Source organism: Stegodyphus dumicola, chromosome 7 (assembly GCF_044657685.1).
Source record: "Stegodyphus dumicola isolate Sdum_Otavi_A_Nest chromosome 7, ASM4465768v1".
Classification (NCBI taxonomy): Eukaryota; Metazoa; Arthropoda; class Arachnida; order Araneae; family Eresidae; genus Stegodyphus; species Stegodyphus dumicola.
This window is the reverse complement of record NC_140774.1, coordinates 61,479,309-61,499,185: the sequence shown is the minus strand read 5'-3', so window position 1 is coordinate 61,499,185 and position 19,877 is coordinate 61,479,309. Positions and strand designations below refer to the sequence as shown.

The window sequence follows — 19,877 nt, the reverse complement described above, 5'->3', positions numbered from 1 at the left end:
AAAAGAAATGTTTATTATGCTTTTAATTTCAGGAAATATATAAATTATTTTAAAGCTATGTTCAACTCTTTCACTCAATTTTATGTCAGATATTTTGATCTCTTCTGAAAAAAGATTGATTTCATTTTGCATGATCAATTGATTATGTACTACTTTTACAGCTGTTGAATAATGCATATGTGTAATGTTTTTTGCTCTGTTAGGTCTGTATGGTCATACTAGTGTCTATCACCCGAACACTGAAAGCATATATATATTTGGAGGAATTTCATATGAAATAGAGCATGTAGCACCCAGTAGCTTTCTTTATGCATTTCATTATCCATCCAGGCAGTGGTTTCGATTGCCTCCAGCTAATAAAGTGAATAACTTAGGAAGTGTGAGTGTTTCATCACTTTTTTGTTTTATAGTAAAATTATAACTAATAAAATTGATTTAAATAAAAATAAAATTTCTTATTGTATCAAGTAAAATTTTTGAGTTAATATTTAACATGTATTGTAATTTCTCAGAATCCTAAATTTTCGTCATTTTTACCTCCAAACTATATACAGTCAAAAGTCTTTAATTCGGACGTCCATAATCCGGAATGATCTATAATCCGGACCTCAAAGCTACAAACTTTCTGCGCATGCGTCAACTCATAATACGTTGATGCTTGCGTAATACCTTTACGCAAGTGCATGTGCGTTTAATGTATAACAGACGGTATAAGTTAAGCTAAAATTATCTAATTATCTATTTCAGTTAATGTTGCAGATTGCATTGTTCCTTAATCTTCTAATTGGATCCGACTTATTATTTTTTGCAGACTGTTAGAGCAATTTTATAAGTAAGCTTGAACTTTCGATTATGTCAAAAAGAATTTCCGGTTCTGGAGCTGCCAAAGGATCTACAAAGAGAAAGCATGTTTCGATATCCATCAAACAAAAAGTGGAATTGCTGCAAGAAAGGGATAAAGGCATATCCTTTGTTTCTCTAACCATTCCAAAATCTGTTTATCAATTTCGCGATGCTAAGCGGGGGGGGGGGGGACGTCGTGGTGCTTAGTGAACTGGAAGTTGATTTGTCAGCATTATCCTTATTTTAAGGCAGATGATTTTATTTTATTTGGCTTATAATTCCTTACTAAATGTAGTATTTCATCTCGATGTACTCCGCCTTTGATATAATTTAAATTAAATTCTTCATCATTATAAATATCACGAATACACATCAAATAGTTTTCTGGTTGCAGTTTTCTAATTTCGACTACGCGTAATGTATGCTTTACGCATGCGCGCATTGAAAGAAATATTTAATAAAGTAAACAAATAAATATTAAGCTCTTTTTTTTTTATTTTCTTTTGTAAATTTTGATACCCTTTAGATCATAATTGCTCTTTATTTCATAAATTACGGTTTCATATTCTTAATTTTATAATTTCTGCATGCATCTTACCAGTTTTTAACTGATGATCTATAATCTGGAAAAACCGATAATCCGGAATTGCCGAAGTCCCGACGAGTCCAGATTCTGCCAAGTGTCTTAGATATTATGATCTCAACACATTAGCATATTGCGCAATCAGAATTTTTCCTCTTCAGTGTGGATCTACCCTTGTATAACTATTACACATCAACAGTGTTCCGTCTTTTCCTTGCTATTATTACATATATATGTGTATACATATATATATAGATAGATAGATAGGCACGAAAGATAATGTTCTTGGTCCCAAAATTTGATAGTGACTTTTCAGTGAAATGACAATGAATTAGGGTCACTACAACAGTTTTTACTATTTTTCCCATGTCGTGTATATGAGTATAACGATTGTTTCATCCTTGATAACTCTGAAATGAAACTATCAAAAATTTCTGTTTTCTGTATTTAAAATTTCTGCATTCATATAAAGAGTTGATTAAATTTTAGGTAAGATTGGACTGTTGGAAGTGGTACTTTATATGAAGCCCATAACAGTTTTTAAGGGAAAGCTACATTAAAATGTAGCCCAAAACTTTTCAATTTTAGTATTTAAGACTTTTGTGTAAATGGAAATAACATAAGATTTTGGTTAAAATTGATAAACCAGAAATGATACTTTAATTTAAACTCTTAACAGTAATACTTTAATTTAAACTCTTAACAGATTTGTATGAAATAATATATTATGATATAATCCAAAACTTCTCAGATTTGGTATTTAAAACTTGCATATGCATGCATATATGATGTTTCAACTCTATTATAAGAGTTTAAGCTAAGTACTACGTATTAAGACTATTTTTATTATATCTAGACATGATATTTATTTATATGAAGCTATAGGAAAAAAATGATTTTTCTATATGTGTTTTATTCACAGAACTTCAAAACTTTAGTAATGCTGGCATGTTACCAAAAAATGCTGTTGTCTTTCACTGTTTATGATGATGATAAGAAGCAAGAGCAAATAGGAAAATCAAAAGCTATTGCTTTACTTCTGACTGATCCTGGAATGTACAATACAAGTCTAGTTTACTGATATCTAAATATCGTTCTTGATATTATGGAAGTTACATTAAAGAAAATTAAATTATTATATCTGTTTCAAAGTATTAATTTTAAATATATCATAAACATATAATTTTCTTTTATTAAAAACCATTTAAATTATATGGTACTCAACTGCCCAATAAAATACAATTTTTAATAAAAAGAAATACGGCAGCAGACATTTGATTATGTTGATAAATTTTAGAAATACTAGTTTTTACATGTGTCCAGTGATACCTAATAAAATATATTGCAAAATTTTGTACTATAGCCATTTCTATTTACTCACAACAAACAAACAGATTAGATTTTGTTTACAGACAATCAACTGGAAATGATAATTTACTTATAGCTCATTGCTCTTTGAAATATAGAATTGATAGGAGATCGTGTGTTGGCCAGATCAAATTTTTCAACAATTTAAAATTTGCCAAAAAAAAATTTTTTTTTTTTTTTTTTGTTGTTGTTGTTGTTGTCATTGGCAAATTTTAAGTAAAACTTTATTTATACGTGTTGTTTTTGTTTCATATGGCTTTATATGCAAAGCAATCCATTATTTACATCAGTCCACCCCCCAAAAATTGAATTCAAAATTACATCATGAAAATTTTAAAACGCTTCATAATAACAGCACTAAAATTTTTACAATACCAAAAAAAATTAAGAGATAAAAATTTCACAATTAAAATTTTTTAAAATCTTCAGTGATTAGCAGCGAAACAACCATGTGCTCAGGACATAAGATCCCTGGCTATCCAATCAGCTGACGAACATCATCACTATGTTGTAACTTAGAATTAAGTGCTGCTTATTCATAGTGTCTGTTTGACAAATAGGGCATTGGTTATCATTCAGTATGCCTATTTTCCTGAGATGTGCGGCTGAGCAGTCATGCCGTGTATGCAGTCGGAAATTTGCCACAGCCTCTCTACAATGCCCTGCCACTGAACTCATTCCAGTCATTCCTGGTAGTCTTCCTTAAGTTTACCCTTCAATTTAATTGATAGTCCTGTGTTATAAGCTGACGTAAGATTTTCTCAAATACTTATTCGAAGGGAATCCAAAAGAAGGAACTCTGTTCAATAAATAACTTTGTACTCCTCTTTACCAAGAGATCTGCTTTTTCATTACCATCAATGGTAATAAAAAAATATTTTACGTGGAATGGTATCCACTGAAATTCTACTATTTTACCATTCCTATATAGTTCCCTGATATTTCGTTTTATTTTTGATACAAGAGGAGGCTGAGAGTGGTGTTAGAGAGGTATTGCCTCTATGATCGACTTAGAATCAACAAGAATGATGACCTTTGTAAAAAAACTCAATTGTAGATTTCAAGTTAGACACAGTTAAAAGCCTGCATGAACTTCTGCATCAAAATTTGAAAAATGTTGACCCTGTGAGACATGCTGTGAAAACAGTTTACAATATACATCCTGTGCCAGCAGCATTATTCATTCTAAAGCCATCTGTAAATACATGTATCCATTCTGGTTCAGGATAGTTATTGTCCAATAGTGACAAGGCATTTGTTTTTAGAATATGTAGTATGTCTTTTTATTTTATTTTTACTCAGTTTTAAATTATAGGGCATTTGCAAAACCTTCAACTGGTCTACTAATATGTTAGTATTTTCAATGGGAATCTTGAGGTTTAAATCATCCAAAAGGCTTTCTGAAATCTCGACTGAAGAAATCCCATTTCCGAGGATGCCTACTTACCTATTTTGGATCCAATTTGTCCATGGAAGTGCTCTCAGTCTAGCAACTATATAAACTGCCTGTTTCTTTATCTCAGCAGCAATGGAAGGGTTCGAAGTATAGGATTGTAAAGCTGCTATTGCAGTTGACACTACTGCTCCTGTAATCAAGCAGATAGCTTTATTCTGAGCTCTCTCCAGGACTTCAAACTTGGTCTATGCAGCTGAAACCAGAATTTCACTGCCATATTTAAGAACTGGTATATAGGTGTTGTAAATGAGATTTAGAGTGTCCTGGGTACAGCTCCATTTTGCACCAGCCAGTCTCTTTAAGATAGTCAATCATTTTTCGACTCTAATCAGAGTGTGTCTGACATGCTGTGATAAATTTAACTTACTGACTCTTATAACCCCAAGGTATTTTGTCCTGCAACTTCCACCTAGTTTTATGTTATCCAAATACAAATCAAAGTCAGGTTCAACATGTTTCAAAGTAAAAAGCTGATACATAGTTTTTGATTTATTGATAATGTTTTTATCGTCCATGGCCCAAGATTGAAGGGTCTGCAGAGGTTTATTCATATTACTGTCAAGTTGCTGTTTCTGTCTTTGATAGTTTCAACAGTTACTAGTTTCCATCTATATTACTAGGTCATCAGTAAATATGCTCACTTGGGTATCTCCAACCTCTTTTAGTCTCTTTTATTTATATATGTACCAGTACATCATGTGCATATAAAAAATGGTTCATAGTACATTTTTTATGATGTATATGCGTATGAGAATTTAAGCTGTTTATTGTTTCATACTTCCAAGTTACATAAATTACAAAAAAAAAAAAAAAAAAAGTAAAAAATGTAATTACAAAATTAGTTTTTTTCCCTAGCTGTCCTGTTGGCATGGTGATAGCAGAGCCAGCTATCACAGTATTGAGTTCAAGTTTGAATTGCAGAGAGGGCATAGATATTGTAAATGTATAGTGTCTTTGTGGTATGAGTGCACTTAAAATACTGTGAAGTAAAAAGTCCTCTAGAAATTGGTGATAAAGAAAGAGAAGTAGGAGACTCTGATATCCATGCTGTGAAATGTTCTTCGTTGAAATTAAGACGGAGCTTCCTCTTTCTCATAACTGTAAAATTGGTTGTCCACTGAGGTAACCGTTGGCAGTAATTTTGGTGATGAGATAACTTTAATGACCAATGAATTTGACCATAATTTTTTCTGAATGCTTAAGTGACATGCATTCGGTATCGGGGTGGGGAAGTTTTTTGCAAATCATTGAGCAATATTACACAGAAAATTAGTCCAATATATTTTAGTTTTTAATCATGTATAATTAACTGTGAAATGAAATTCTTTTCATAGAACATGAAAATAAACTTTTGTACCAAATATTTCCACTCGGCTCTTTAAATGAATAAGATTAGGGAATCTTGAAGTTTTACTGTAACATATGTTCTTAGGAATAGAAGGACTCTTCGCATAAATTTTTCTACCCTGCTTTATATATTATTAATTATAAATCAATTTTCCTAAAAAAAGTCTTTCCCAGAGTTTCCCCACTCTTAAGTATTTAGTCATAATTTGTTGCAAAAATAAAAATAATTTCTGTAATTCAACTTCTATTTTAAAGTACCTGCAAAAACTACATTTGCATTGTCAGTCACATTTGGAAAATGTTTGCCATATGGAAAATATATTTTATCTTTTTGAGGGGAAATAATTCAACATCACAGAATAGCAAAAGCATAATTTTTCCCCCCACTTGTGCAGCTGAGTTTGTTGGTTCGGTAAAACCATTGAAACTAGTCCTGTGAAAATTTGAAAATATAACGCTGATTTTTGTTGTATGACTTAAACTAATAATTTGGGCTATTGTTCATATTGTTCTTATTCAGATTATACAGCAAGAGCATTAACTTTAGCCTCATTGATTTGAATTTCAAATCATCTCTCATTCTTAAACAAAATATCATTTGGAGTATATTATTGATTTTGTTAACTCTGTGTGTAAAAGCAGCCTGACCACAAAGGCCTCTATGTGCTAAATTCAGATCCCAGTTGCAACCTAGGTTTCAACATTATTAACAGCTATTTTAGACTTTATGTTTTGTCCTTATCTGGGTTATGAAATTGTGTCAAATCCATGCTTTTTCTGAAATAATCATATTTATATTTCCATGGTCAAGAATACCATATTATTGCTGTAAAAGTTAATAACGAAACAGATGATTATTTCAAACAGAACAAAAAAAATTTCAATGCCTGAATTGGTTAAAGTTTTAAGCATAATTGGTTAATATTAATATCATTGAAATAATATTTTTTATAACCTGTGCAATGTTTTGAAAAGTTTTAAGATTTTGTTTATTTATAGATTTGTCGAACTTCCTGTACTGCCATTAGAGGCTTAACAGACCTTAGTGAAGCTATTTAATTAAAGAAACATCGAGATCTTAAACAAGGCCTAAATCAGGCCCATCAAGCAGTAAAACTACCACCATACTACCTGAAATAACTTTAGAATAAACAACTAAAATATGAACTTAAAGTCTTGGAGCTGGTGAGATTTACCAGCTACACCAACAAAAGCACATTATTACATACTTTATAAAATATAACACATGTTACTTACATGCATAAAAATATGTTACTTACTTATACAAAGAAATAAAATAACAGAATATCATAAACATCCTAGTTTTCCTTAAAACAGACAGAGAAATTTTAAACACAATCAATATATAAATTCATTTCATTTACAGATACATATTTTGTGAAATTTGATAATTTCAATTTAGTCACTGTATTTTTACTTAGATTCTTTAGAGTATTAAATTTAGCTATATCTGGAAAAAATCTTAGAAAAATATTTTTCATAGAAGAGCATCTAAGCAACAGGTGCTCAATATTCATATTACTCATACCACATGGACAGGCACAATTTTTTATCGAAAACCCATTATAATAAAAGGGAAAGTGTCCGTGATTAGTTAAGGCTTGGTTTAGATACTTTTCACTTAGGCATCTGCTCTCACATATAGTTGAGATTAAATATATGTGAATCTTCCTTTAGAATCTGGATCGTTCCACTTTGCATGCCATAGAGTCAAACTTTTTCTTTTCAACAAGGATTTCAAACTGTCAAAGGAAGTCTTTACTTCAAAATCAATAATTTGATTTTCAGTGGCAGCCTTTGCCAATCTATCTGCTAACTTGTTACCAATGGTATGAGTATGACTCTTTGTCCAAAAGTGTTTAATATCTCTGAAAGTGCTAAGAAAAATGAGCATGTCATTTATCTGTTTAATTAAATCGTTACTTGGACAAACATCCGTATTTGAAACAATTGCGCTTTTGCAGTCACTATAAATTTCTACAGGATCTATCGCAGAATTAGAAATAAGCCAATATAAGGCCTTTCGCATTGCCACTAACTCTGCCTGATAGACAAAAGCATTGTCAGAAAGTGTATATTTCCTTTGCAAGCTTAGTTTCTTATCTGAGAACACACAAAAGGCTACCCCCACATGACCATTTAATTTAGACGCATCTGTAAAAACCATGTAGCCTGTCATATTGAGGAGGCCTTTATGCCTCCTTGATATGACAATTGCTGACAGCAATATTCCAATTTGCTGAAATGGTTCAATTAAATATTTCAGCAAAGTTGGATGAATGTCTAAATTCTCAAAGTCAAAATCTCTAGTTGAGAAGATCTCACTGAAATAATCGACAGTTTTATTACCAGCTTTTAATTTAAAGATAGCATATTCTTTTTCTGCTAAAATATTGATCGTAGGACATCCAGCCAAAGTATTTTATATGTATGTCATATAATAAAAAAAAGTTAATTTTTTGTTTCAAATTCAAATTTTAACTAGTCTTTTTAAAAATCATTTTCAGCCTTTGCCTAGGTACTTTCACAGCTCTGTAGTGACTGAAAACTACATGATAATAATTGGTGGTCGTAGCTCTGCAAGCTTAGAAGAATCATCACAGCCTTTTGCTTATGTATTTGCTTGTAACTTATGGATTCCATTAACAGATGAAGGTATTGTTTTTTCAAATTTGCATTTATTGATTGATTTAATCACTCTATAAGCTTTTGTTATTGCAGTGATTAAATATGTGAAAACTAGTAGCTGTTATTAACTTACCTTAATATATGTCATAAAGTAGTAAATTATTGATTAAAAAAATAAGTATAAAATCAAAATAATAGTAACTATAAATTTTTTTCAGATGAAATAAATACTTGAGATTCATTTTACAAGTTTTATTTACATTTAGCATGAACAGATTTGATTTTATTACATTTTTGTTTTAGTTTTATTGATGTGATGCATTTATATTTGCATGTGGTTATCTGAGAAGGATATCATATACAGTACAAAGTCTGTAATCTGGACATCCATTATCTGGAATGATCTATAATCTGGACCTCAAAGCCACAAACTTTTTTTTTATATACTTTACGCTGAGCGTAATGTGTTTATGCATGAGCGTTTAATGTTTATGAATGCACATTTAGCACAAAAATGAAGCAACTTAAATAACTTACATTGAAAGAAATGTTTAATCAAGTAAACAAATAAATATTAAGCTGTTTTTTTTTTGTTTTTTTTTTTTTTGTAAATTTTGATACCTTTTAGATCATAATTGCTCTTTATTTCATAAGTTACGGTTTCATAGTTTTAATTGTATAATTTCTGCATGCCATCTTACCAGATTTAAATTGATGATCTATAATCCGGAAAAACCCTTAATCCTTAATCGCTGGATTACGGACTTCGTACTGTATAAGATTATATCTAATATCTATACTTGCATGTGATTATCTAATCTATTTACTCTTTATTTCTTATTTTTAAATTCGTACGCATAATATACTGAATAATATCACATTTGAATCAGTGTATTATTTTAATAGGATTGTAATCATAAGGGAAGAAAGAAATTTAGTGCGTGATAAAACTTGTTTTTTGATGTAAAGAATAAATAATATAATGTGTAATTTTTTCTATAATTGGCAATTATTTTGAGAGTTTCAGATGTACAGAATTAATTTAACATAAATGTTTAATTGCAAGTTATTTATAATTTACAGCTATTGAAGTCATTGGAAACTGGCCAAAGCCATTTGTAGCAGCTGGAGCTACAGTTGCAAATGGTGATATTTATTTTTATGGAGGCTATGATGGTCAACTTTTAAAACTTTCCCTGCCTTTAGACATATGTCGCTTATTTTCTGCTAATCGTGTTGGTTGTGTTCAGCAGACAGGATGTGCTTTTTGCTCTGTCATTGAAAATGGAGCTAATCAAACATTCTGTTTTTCTCAAGATCAACAAGATCAAAATAGGTAAGTTTTATTTTAAATTTTATAATCTTTTGTGTCAGCTTAACTATAAAAAAGTGTGTATTATTAAAAGTTATATTAATTCTACAGAGATTTAGAAATAACATGAAAAAAAATATGTGGGAAAATTGATGAATTGAGTCTGCTGATAGAGGAAGGATATAGTTAATGATGAAATTTTATGTTATAAAAACTTCAGGTCAAAATTATAAATTGTATGAGATTAAAAAAGATAAATAAAAGGAAGCATTTTTCAGTTATACAATGAAACTGATGTGTGATATGCATTAGATATTGTTCTAAAAGTGTGTTTTTCTGTTTTGTTCACTTAATTATTTTTCTCCTAAGCTTTTTATGGTTAACCTATTTTATGAATGTTTTGTAGTATCTGCATAGACAAAGTAAATAAATTTAATTGTGGCACTATATAAACTGGAGATATCCAAGATATTGCATGTCAATAAATACTGGAATTAGTGTTTTCCTTTTTACAGGCATTTGGTGTTTCAAGTTTATGAACATTTCAATAAGTCTATATTTTAGAATATATCAGTCAATTAAATGTGGCTGGTATCATTAATTGTAGAAGCTATTGTTTACTTTCAGTTGCTTTATTATGCAGAATTAAAAAATACGCAAACCTTAAATGTTAAAGAATCTTATGATTATGATAAGCAACAAAAATCAGTGTAGTATGAATAATATTGCAGGATTATACTGCTGAAGGTTAAGCAGAATCTTTCTATACAACCACAGGCCGGGAAATTATGGAAAAAAAAAAAAAAAAAAAAGGCATGCTTATATGAGAGCTGCATCCTTTTAAGATCTTTTAGACTCCTACTGCCATCTCTGTAGAGGCCCACCAGTGGCCGAGCGGTAAAGTCGCTGAATGTTGATAGTTCTGACCTGGGTTCGATTCCAGGTGAACTGACTGGCTGCATGGTTGTTTTCATTTTTTTCCCTATGTGTAATGTGTGTACGAACCAGTTTTGCTTAGAAAGTCCTTTGCGAAGACATCCCTTCAATTAAGCAGATAACCCTTGTGTGCTTTGTTGTAATCTCAATAAAAAAAGGCATTTCCTTTAGGATGAAAAGGATCATTATGATGAGTGTCAGCTGTATTATCAATTTTGTTTACCAACTGAAAAAAAAAAAAAAAAAAAAAAAAAAAAAAAAAAAAAAACTGTTGTATTCCATTAACGAAGTATATTTACTTGATTTTGTTTTTTGATTAATCACTTCCTTTCTGAAGTAATTTGAATTTTATCAGGCAAATAAGCATCTTATTAATTACTGCATTACAATACAGTTGTTTTAACTTCTTAATTTAGATCTTTAATAAAAGAACTACTGAAATATGTTTATGTTTTTATCTGTCATAGATGTTTTTGCTTCTTTATAAATAGATACACAGGATTACATTTCAAAAATGTTTCTGCCAAGAAGTATACCCCAAAACTGTTGTTTGTCTTGAGTTCATCTATTATCAATGCATAGCTATTGATCTTGTTCTACATCTTTGCTTTCAGTCAGGACTAAAATTTATTACTTCTGCTTTCGTGCAGTTCATAATTAATACCCTTTTTCATAAAATATTTCTTTACACTACTGTCATATACTCTTTCATCTTCCTTTCACATAATCAAGTGTATCTTCTGTAATGATAAAGTAATAGATAACTATAAAGGAAAATTAACTAACAAAAAATTATCTTAATTCAGTCATTTATATATTCTGTTGAATCAATAAGGGTTTTAAAATGTATCATTGTACTAAATTAAAATGATATGATAATTCCAAGATTCAAAGTTTAGAATTTATTAGTTATATTGGAGAATAATAAATGAACATAAAAGATATCGTGAAGTGACATGACACCACCTGAACATCGATTTGTTTTACTTATTGTACTGTGCAGATAGGAAAAAATTAATGTAAATAATATAGGAATGTGATAAATCATTTAAAAATATTTCTCTCCCTGCAAGGATTAAAAAAAGCTTTTGAAAATGATTCTGACAAAGTGCTGTTTTCCATTAAAAATGTTGCTCTGGTAGGAATAGTTTGAGATTTTCTTTTTCACATAAATGTATTTAATGTGTAAAATGTTTATTTCTTTAGCAAAATTAGGCATTTTGCTTTCACCTTAATTATATTTGATTATCCTGGTCAGGTAAGGAAGTGGTTGTTTTACGAAATAGTAGTATAATTATCATTCCGATATTTGTATATTTTCTCATAAATACTGGTCACTTTCAGATGTGGTCGCCATGAGAGCATTCTTTGTATGTACACACAGTGGCGAGAGAGAACAGTCAGCTTAGAAACAAGTAGTAGTTTTTTGCCCTTTATGAATGGAATTGCATGAATTAATGAAGGGGGGAAATGCAGTGTTGGTGTATGTGATGTAACATTAATAAATGTTTTAAAATTTTATAAAATTGTCTAATCCATGTTTTGTATTATTCTCTTTCAAGACAGGGCAAAGGATTACTTTTATTATCTTTCAAAAATTCTAGAGGTTGGGAGCAATAGATTTTTTAAGTCAATATTTAAAAATGTGGAACTTACTATTTTAAAGAAAAGTTGAACACTTTGTTAAAAATTGATAAATTACTGTAGAAAAATTGAATGCTATTCACTTAATAAATTTTCTTCCTCTAAATCTAGTGGTGCAAAATTTATAAGTATGCTAGTTGTAACTGATGATTTAAACGCACTTCTTTTAAGTGTATGCAGAAAATTACTTTAACACAAAAATTTAATAATCTAAATTATTTATTTTTTAATTACTGTGTGATGCTTGAAGATACTCCCTGTTTAGAGAGTATGTGAACCTAATTTTGGACTCTGGGACTTTCAATTTTTATACTTTGTGATACACACACATAACAGTTTCTTTTATTGTTATAGTGTGTTCATTAACTTAATAATAATGCATCATTCAAATGGCACCTGTGAAAGATATTTTTCTGTTATCAAAAAAAAATTCATAATTTATAGATTACAAATAATTTTTGTGAGAGTTATATGTATATTTTTTGTTTTTATTTGGAATTAATTCTTTTTTATTTCTTTATGGAAATTAGAAACCAAAAGCTTTATAAAGATATGTGCTTTATGGATTCTGATTTACCCTTTATATGATTATTTGATTTAGTAATGTTCCTGCTGAGTAATAAAATGAAAATTCCAAATTAAATATGCATATAATTTACAAGAAATACTTTTTTATTTGGTTCTTTTATTTATGAATTTTAAGTTAAATGTAGACTGATTTATTAAAAGAAATATACCTTATCAGATTTTTAAAGGCATAAAAATGTCATTCGTGCATTGATTACTGACAGGTTTTGCTGTAGGTTGGAGTCTATATGATTGATGAACTCTGGCAAAGAATTGTAGCCATATATCTGTAACTCCATTCAAAGTCTGTTCGGTTCTATACCCAGTTGTGTAACAGCTGCTGTTATTGCCAGAGGTAGATGCTCGGAGTATTAATTTTTTCATGTTCTGTACCTCAAAATTATGTGAAATTTTAATCATTTAATCTTTCCATCTCATTTTAAAATTAATGTGATTCTCTTAATGCTTTTTTCTGTGGTGTTGCAATTTTAGTGACCCCCAGCAGTTTTCTTTCTTTCCTCCCCCCCCCTTTTTTTGTTTTTTTGTTCAGATATTTATTTCAGTAAAAGTTGTAATGGACATATGTATGCAATGGAGATTTTTGTGTCTTTGTTATTTGTTAACAAATTAATAATTGCATGAATGCTAGTCTACACTTCTATTTGTCAAAACTATACTTTTCTTTTCCTATGGTAAATTATAGCCTTTCCTTTTAACATAGATGTTACAATCCCAAAGAATCGGCGACATTTTTGCAGTCTTTATCATGTAATAAAGAACTGGTGGAGAAACGTAACTGTCATCACTTTACATCGTGCACAGATTGTGTAACTTCATGGCCATTTCACAAAAATGCTAAACAAGTGAGTAAGGAAAAGGATTGAATTTGTATTATAGAACTGTTATTACACTATGTGCATCCATGGGAATAGATGGGGTGAGGAGAGGGGAGGGCAGCATTAACTAATATCTAAAACAAGGTTTGTACAGTCCTTAAGAATCCTTAAAAGTCCTTAAATTTTTTGGAATCGATTTTTGGTCCTTAAAAGTCCTTAATTTTGGCCAAAATCAGCAGAAGGTCTTTAATTTTAATCATCTAAAATTTCTGTCTGTTTTTACAACTGTCATTTTGAGTGTGAATTAGCATTTTGGAGGAATATTTTTGGTGATTCACTGACATATATGGTTATGTTTTGAATGGGTTATAATTTGTTTCTATTTCTAATATAAATAACGGTATAGTGAAACATAAGCAAGAAGTGAAACATAAGCATTTCGAAATTCATTTTTCTTAATAAAGAGCTGTTAAACAACTTTTCGCTTTTGGGGATGTGAATTCTTTTATTAAACGGTTCTAAATTTTGCGACTTGTCAACATTTTGGGGATTTTAAGATTAGTTTCTATAGAAAATTTTTTATTCCGAGATCTGAGAATTTTTCGACGATTGTTTTTAAAACATCATAATATTGATAAATTTCATTAAACTAATGGTAATGTATTGAAATTATATTTAAAAAATAATATTAAAATAAAACATTTTTATTTTTCGCTGTCATTCTAGAAAATTCAAGAAATATTTGACAAAATGAAAAATGTCTCCGTGGTATCAATGCGTAATGGATGTATTTTACAGAAAGTTTGCGATGAATTTCTTATTTTTTGGAGAACGCCTGGAAGAAAAATGAAAACATAATATTTGAATGTTTTACTCCTGATACTAGAGTCATTTTCTTAACATGTTTATCTTCCCTTTATTTTTTCTACTTTTCACTAGACACAAGCATGGAAAATATCAAAAATGCTTCTAATATTATCACTTGGGCAGGCGTTATAGAAAGTAATTTTTTTATTAATAAAGAAATTGTAAAATATTCATCTAATATGCCTTAATGCATCCTATACAAAGCTGGCACTATGCATTTTCCCACTTGATGCAGTCTCTATGGATTCTAAATTCTGCTGCCTAGTGCCTTTTTAAATTCTGCTATCAATGCCTGCTCTAAGTTCTGAAAGTTTTGCCATTTCTAGATTTTGTTGTTCGATATGTCACTAAATTCTAAAAATTCTGCCACACCAGCTCTGGAATCAACCTTTATCATATATATTTCATATTTCTCCTGAATGTTCATATTACTAAAGAAATAAGATTAGCTACTTTTTCTATACATACTAAATGCATTTAGTGTTTTTTGGAATAACAGAAATCCTTAATTAAATCCAAAAATTCTAAAATGAAAAGGAAACGTGAAGAAAGAATAAAGAAAATTATTCTTCAAAGATATGTGCAGTTATTATTATGTAAATTACCTGTTTATAATTTTAGCCTTTACTATAGTTTTCCATTTCTATTTCCTCATATGATAGATTTAAATAGCCAGATTAAATTAAAATTAATTTTTTTTTATCTTTTACCACTAGTCCACATTTTTAGTTTGAATTTGACTACTACTTAATTATGTCATCGTGAGCTATAATTGATTTTGTTAACATCAGAACATGCCTTTATGTTCTAAGTTCTTTTTAAATAAGAGGCTTATTTAAACCTTTGTCTGATATTGTAGTTACTTTCAGACATAGTGATAATTTGCTTCATGTCTATTGGGGGTTTTGGACTATTTAACTTTCACCAAATCAAATAAACCCTCATAGCTACATTGTGGAGAGGTTGACAAGTTAGGAGATAAAGCATGCAGAAACTAGCGAGAGCATTGGTTTGCATATTGAGACAAATGTCTAATTGTTAGAAAAGATGCTTAAAGAGAAGGAAATCAATATAAACTATCCAAAATGTTTGGGAAGGCTTTAAATTAAAGTCACGGATAAATATTTTGTTGAGTGTTCTTGTTACAAAACATAAATGTTTTGTAGCTTTTAATGTGTAATCGTTCTAATATCGTTTAAGAATCAATGTCATAAATTACATGTATTTTAAACTGTGAAATTTTATTAGATTTTGATTTTAATAGAGCTTTTTAACAAATATGGTTAATATATAAAAATAAAATTTAATAGTGCCCACGTAAATCCATAATGACTAAGGTTACCTAATTTAATTACTTATAGCTAACTGCTTACCCTTAAAAATGATCTCTACATATTAAAGTGAGTTATTGCCTTTCATTAATAATCACAAGATAAAACACAAAAATGTAAAAAATTCAAGTAAAACTTGTTCTTTGCATTCAGTGAGACTTAAAATGATACAAAACAACTTTTTACCTCTGGTGCTTTAATTTCTTATTGGGACCTTAAAGTATATTCACTGGGTTACAACCCCTGGAACTCTGCACAAAGCTATGACACTAACTGCATTAAACAGGTCCTGAGTAACTTTCAACACTTGCCAACCATGCCTACATCAGGCCTTTCAGGTTTGTTTTAATCAGCAGGTCTCTCTTTAGACAAGCAGCAGCAGTGACAGCATTCAGTCTTTTGTCATGAGTCATGCTGATTATGATCATACTTCTCATTTTAATGTATGCTGTTTGACATAAAATCTACCTGCTATTTACTAAACCTTTAGACTGACCAAGTATGTGACAAAATGAGACATAAAAAAAAATCAACATAAAGCTAACTATTAGTAAAACGTAAATTTCACAATTTCATTTATCTACTTTCAAATATGCCCAACTATTATAAGTGTAAAATATTTAATGCTACTTGAGAAATTGCATAAAGTTTATTTTATTCTCAAGCTTATTAATAATTATGTTAATTAATTCATGTTTAGTAATAATGCATATTACTTAGGGATCTATTTTATTTTTAAAGTGGTATTACAAAAGTAAAATTAAAGCATAGAATAATATTTTTAATTGAATTTATTCACTTTTCATTTGCTCAAAGGTCCTTAATTTTTTCATTAATGGTCCTTAAAAGTATTTAATTTCCGTGTGCAGAAACGTGACCAAACCCAGTAAAAAGAAGATGAGACTTATTTTTGCATAATCTGTCTCATTGAGGTCATTTATATATAATTTATCTTGAATAATTAATGTGACTGCTTTATAAGTTTTTGTGATATACTAGCTGTTGTGTAAACTTTTATCATCAGTATTGCTGATGTAGCTGATCAATCTAAAAATCTTAATCTGATTTAATTTTGATGTTAAGAATTGTATTAATCTTTTTTAATGTTAAAATCTGAATCCTCAAAGTGGAGAATTTATAACATATCTTATCAATGTGGTTTGACATATATCAGCCATACTAAAGGATGTTAAAATTTCCTATCAAGAAACAGGAATTTTATGTTTGAAAAGGAGAAATAAACCATTTTTTGAAGCTGATTATTATAGAGCACTTAACCACAATTTTGGTTTTGATTCTATGAAAATTATTCATAAATCTTCTTCAATTAATGAATTGGATTTTCTGAAAGTCTCTCACATTCAGAGAAGTTTTTTTGCATAAGTTAATGAATCATATCTAAACTATTTATTCCTAGTTCTTCCTAAGTTCTAATAGCTTAGCTTTCTCATATTTCATTGTTATTTTCCTTGACAGATAGCACAATATTCATTATTTGTTTATGCTTCACCTCTCATTGGTTTCCATCTAAAATGGTGTCGCTATTTCTAGCTTTGTTTAAAAAAAAAAAAAAATTTCTCCTGAAGGAAAGAAACCTATATCTGATCACTCTCTAAAACTAGAGTTTAATTCAGAACCTACCAGCCTAAAGCTGCTTTTAGGACAGATCTCTTTGTAGTTAAAATTTTAAATTACTGATTTATTTTAAAGAAGAAAGAAAATATCTGTTTAAAAAAAATCTGAAGTGTATTGAAGTATTACTTTTTTGGCAGTAATGATAATAAATAATTTTTAAAACTCAATAAAAATTTGTTAAATGTTTCCTGTGTTTTTGAAGGTTTGTCAGTGGTGTTCCAATTGTCGAACTGGGCGCTGTATACCTGCTGGATCTTCATGTGATGATGAAAATGACTGTAATATTCCTAGAAAAGTAATTGAAGAACCTTCTTTTTGTCCATTAAGAGTGTGCGGAGCATCTGATTGTCAAAAATGTGGAGCTCTTCAAAGCTGTATTTGGACAAGACAAGCTCAACGCTCAAGTAATTTATTTTTCCATAATAAAATATACTGCACACGCATAAGATCCCTGTTAAGCATCAGCAAATTTATGCAAACTAAAAGATTGTCCATCTATCAGTGGAACTAGTCTGAGAATTTTCATAGATGATAACAAAAGCAATTCTTTGACCCACTTCAAGAATTTTCTCTGGATATCTTCAGGTAGCTCTGCATCCCAGCTCAATTTAGTTTCCCAACTCTTTTGCAAGTATAACTTTGAAAGGAGTGTAAAAGGGTAGATGAAATCTATTGGGTAAAAACTCTCTGTACAATTGATAGTACATTTTATCTTGTCACTGAGAGATCAATCAAGTTGATATTAGGGATGTCACAAAACAAAGAATCTTCATATTTATCCCACAGAAGGCCAAGTACTTCCAATGGTTCGTCCATTGTAGATTTTTCACTGTTCAGTTCTATTTGTTCCCACCCTCCTAAGTCAAAGTTAGCACTTGCCATTAACTGAGTTGATTTTCCAATAAAGTATTCTGCTTCTTCATTCGAATTCACTGAAGTGACACAGTTGTCAATATAGAAGGAATTTTTCAATTTCGTAGCCACTTCCTTCAAAGAAGATTTACATTGGTCTAAATGGGAGTTGATCACTGCTCCTACAAGAAACAGACTGCATTTTAGCCTGAAGACTACTCTGCAATGGCAAAATTTTCTTATTTCATTTTGTTCCGAGTTTTCTGTTACTCCGGATTCGAGCCACTCTTTGAACACTGTATTGTATGCTTCAGATTTATCCTTCAACATGAGCTTCTTTGTCATGGAAATCGATCATTTTTCAGCAACTTCTCTGTTACTTGGTAAAGCTTCTTTATCGTTGATCCAAGGTAAGCTGACTTCATATCGATCATCCACTCTCTTCAGAGTCTTGTAAAAGTGATCCCAGATTGCTTCTTCTAACTCTGAAACAGTTTTATTTTCTTTAGAATCTGTAATTCCCAGTACTTCTAGCTTCCACAAATTTTCTATGTCTTTGCTGTGAGTCAACATAACATTATTGTTGATAACGTAGACAAAAAGTTTCTTTCTGGTTATCATTTATTCTTTCCCATGATTGTCCATATAAGTAGTGGTTCTACAGCAGTCAGCCCATTTTCTAATTTCTGAATTCTTCTAGTTAACAGAGCACCTGTGACATCAGCTTCAATAAGAACTCCTATTTTCAAATCCCTTCTTTCTACATCAGATGTATGGATATTTTTTTGCCTTAGTTCTTCTATTCATGGTCCAGGCTGTAAACTGACTACTGGTCCACAAATCTTTGACTGTTCCAATAAGAGTAGTCGTCTAGAAAAATCACCTCTTAAGCTTCTAACGTTCACTTCATAGTGTTTGTGAATTTCTCTCTTTGTTGTTACTTTTCTAAAAAGTCCATGAATTAAATATTCAAATCCAATTGTGTGGCACCCTATGCCTGCAGCAGTCTCCTTTAATATGTATGAACTTTGTGATTCCTGTGTCCATAAATGCCCTTATGTCTTCTGCTTATTGTTTGCGTCGATATTTAATTAATGGTGTTTGAAGAAACACTTCATCTAGGAAATTAGTGCTAGGGAGTGACACATTTTGTGTTTCCTTTTCTTTATTCTTTTCAACATCATTGCTCTTTTGATTGGTGGGCAAATCCGAACACGTGACATCCCAATGTCTTTTCGAGCATAATGATCTTGCAATGCTTGGCCCTGTGTCCAGTTTTGTGGCAGAAGAAACAACCCTTTTTTTTCTAAATTTCATCATTCTTTTGACTCACAGTCATCTTTCAAACAACAAAGCAATCTTGACATTCATGATTTTTCTCACAAAATATGAAAGAATTCTTTTCACTACAATTGGTTGCTTTATTATGTCTTGAGAATAAATCATTTGCTGTAGGCACGAAATGTTCACCCTGGTTCCTTTTATCGCTTCTACTTTCTTTCTTTGAAACGAATCAATTAATTTAAATCCAGCTTTCGCCAAAGAAATTCTCTGATCTCCTTCCATTTCATTATTTATAAACAATAATAATTGTTTCAATTTCTCAGAGTGAGAATTTCCTGCGGTAATTATTGATGCATGATTTCTAAGC

At 30.2% G+C, this 19,877-nt stretch overlaps 1 protein-coding gene across 1 annotated transcript in view; it reads left to right on the top strand.

Annotated features, from left to right (window-relative positions):
- Positions 1-19,877, top strand: part of Megf8 (multiple EGF like domains 8) — a 251,267-nt gene that overhangs the window by 164,445 nt on the left and 66,945 nt on the right. Inside the window, exons 23-27 of the mRNA XM_085820327.1 lie at positions 204-379; positions 8,126-8,273; positions 9,330-9,582; positions 13,427-13,568; positions 17,577-17,778. Of these exons, the coding sequence (XP_085676453.1) occupies positions 204-379; positions 8,126-8,273; positions 9,330-9,582; positions 13,427-13,568; positions 17,577-17,778 (921 nt within the window). The remainder of the gene's footprint in view (positions 1-203; positions 380-8,125; positions 8,274-9,329; positions 9,583-13,426; positions 13,569-17,576; positions 17,779-19,877) is intronic.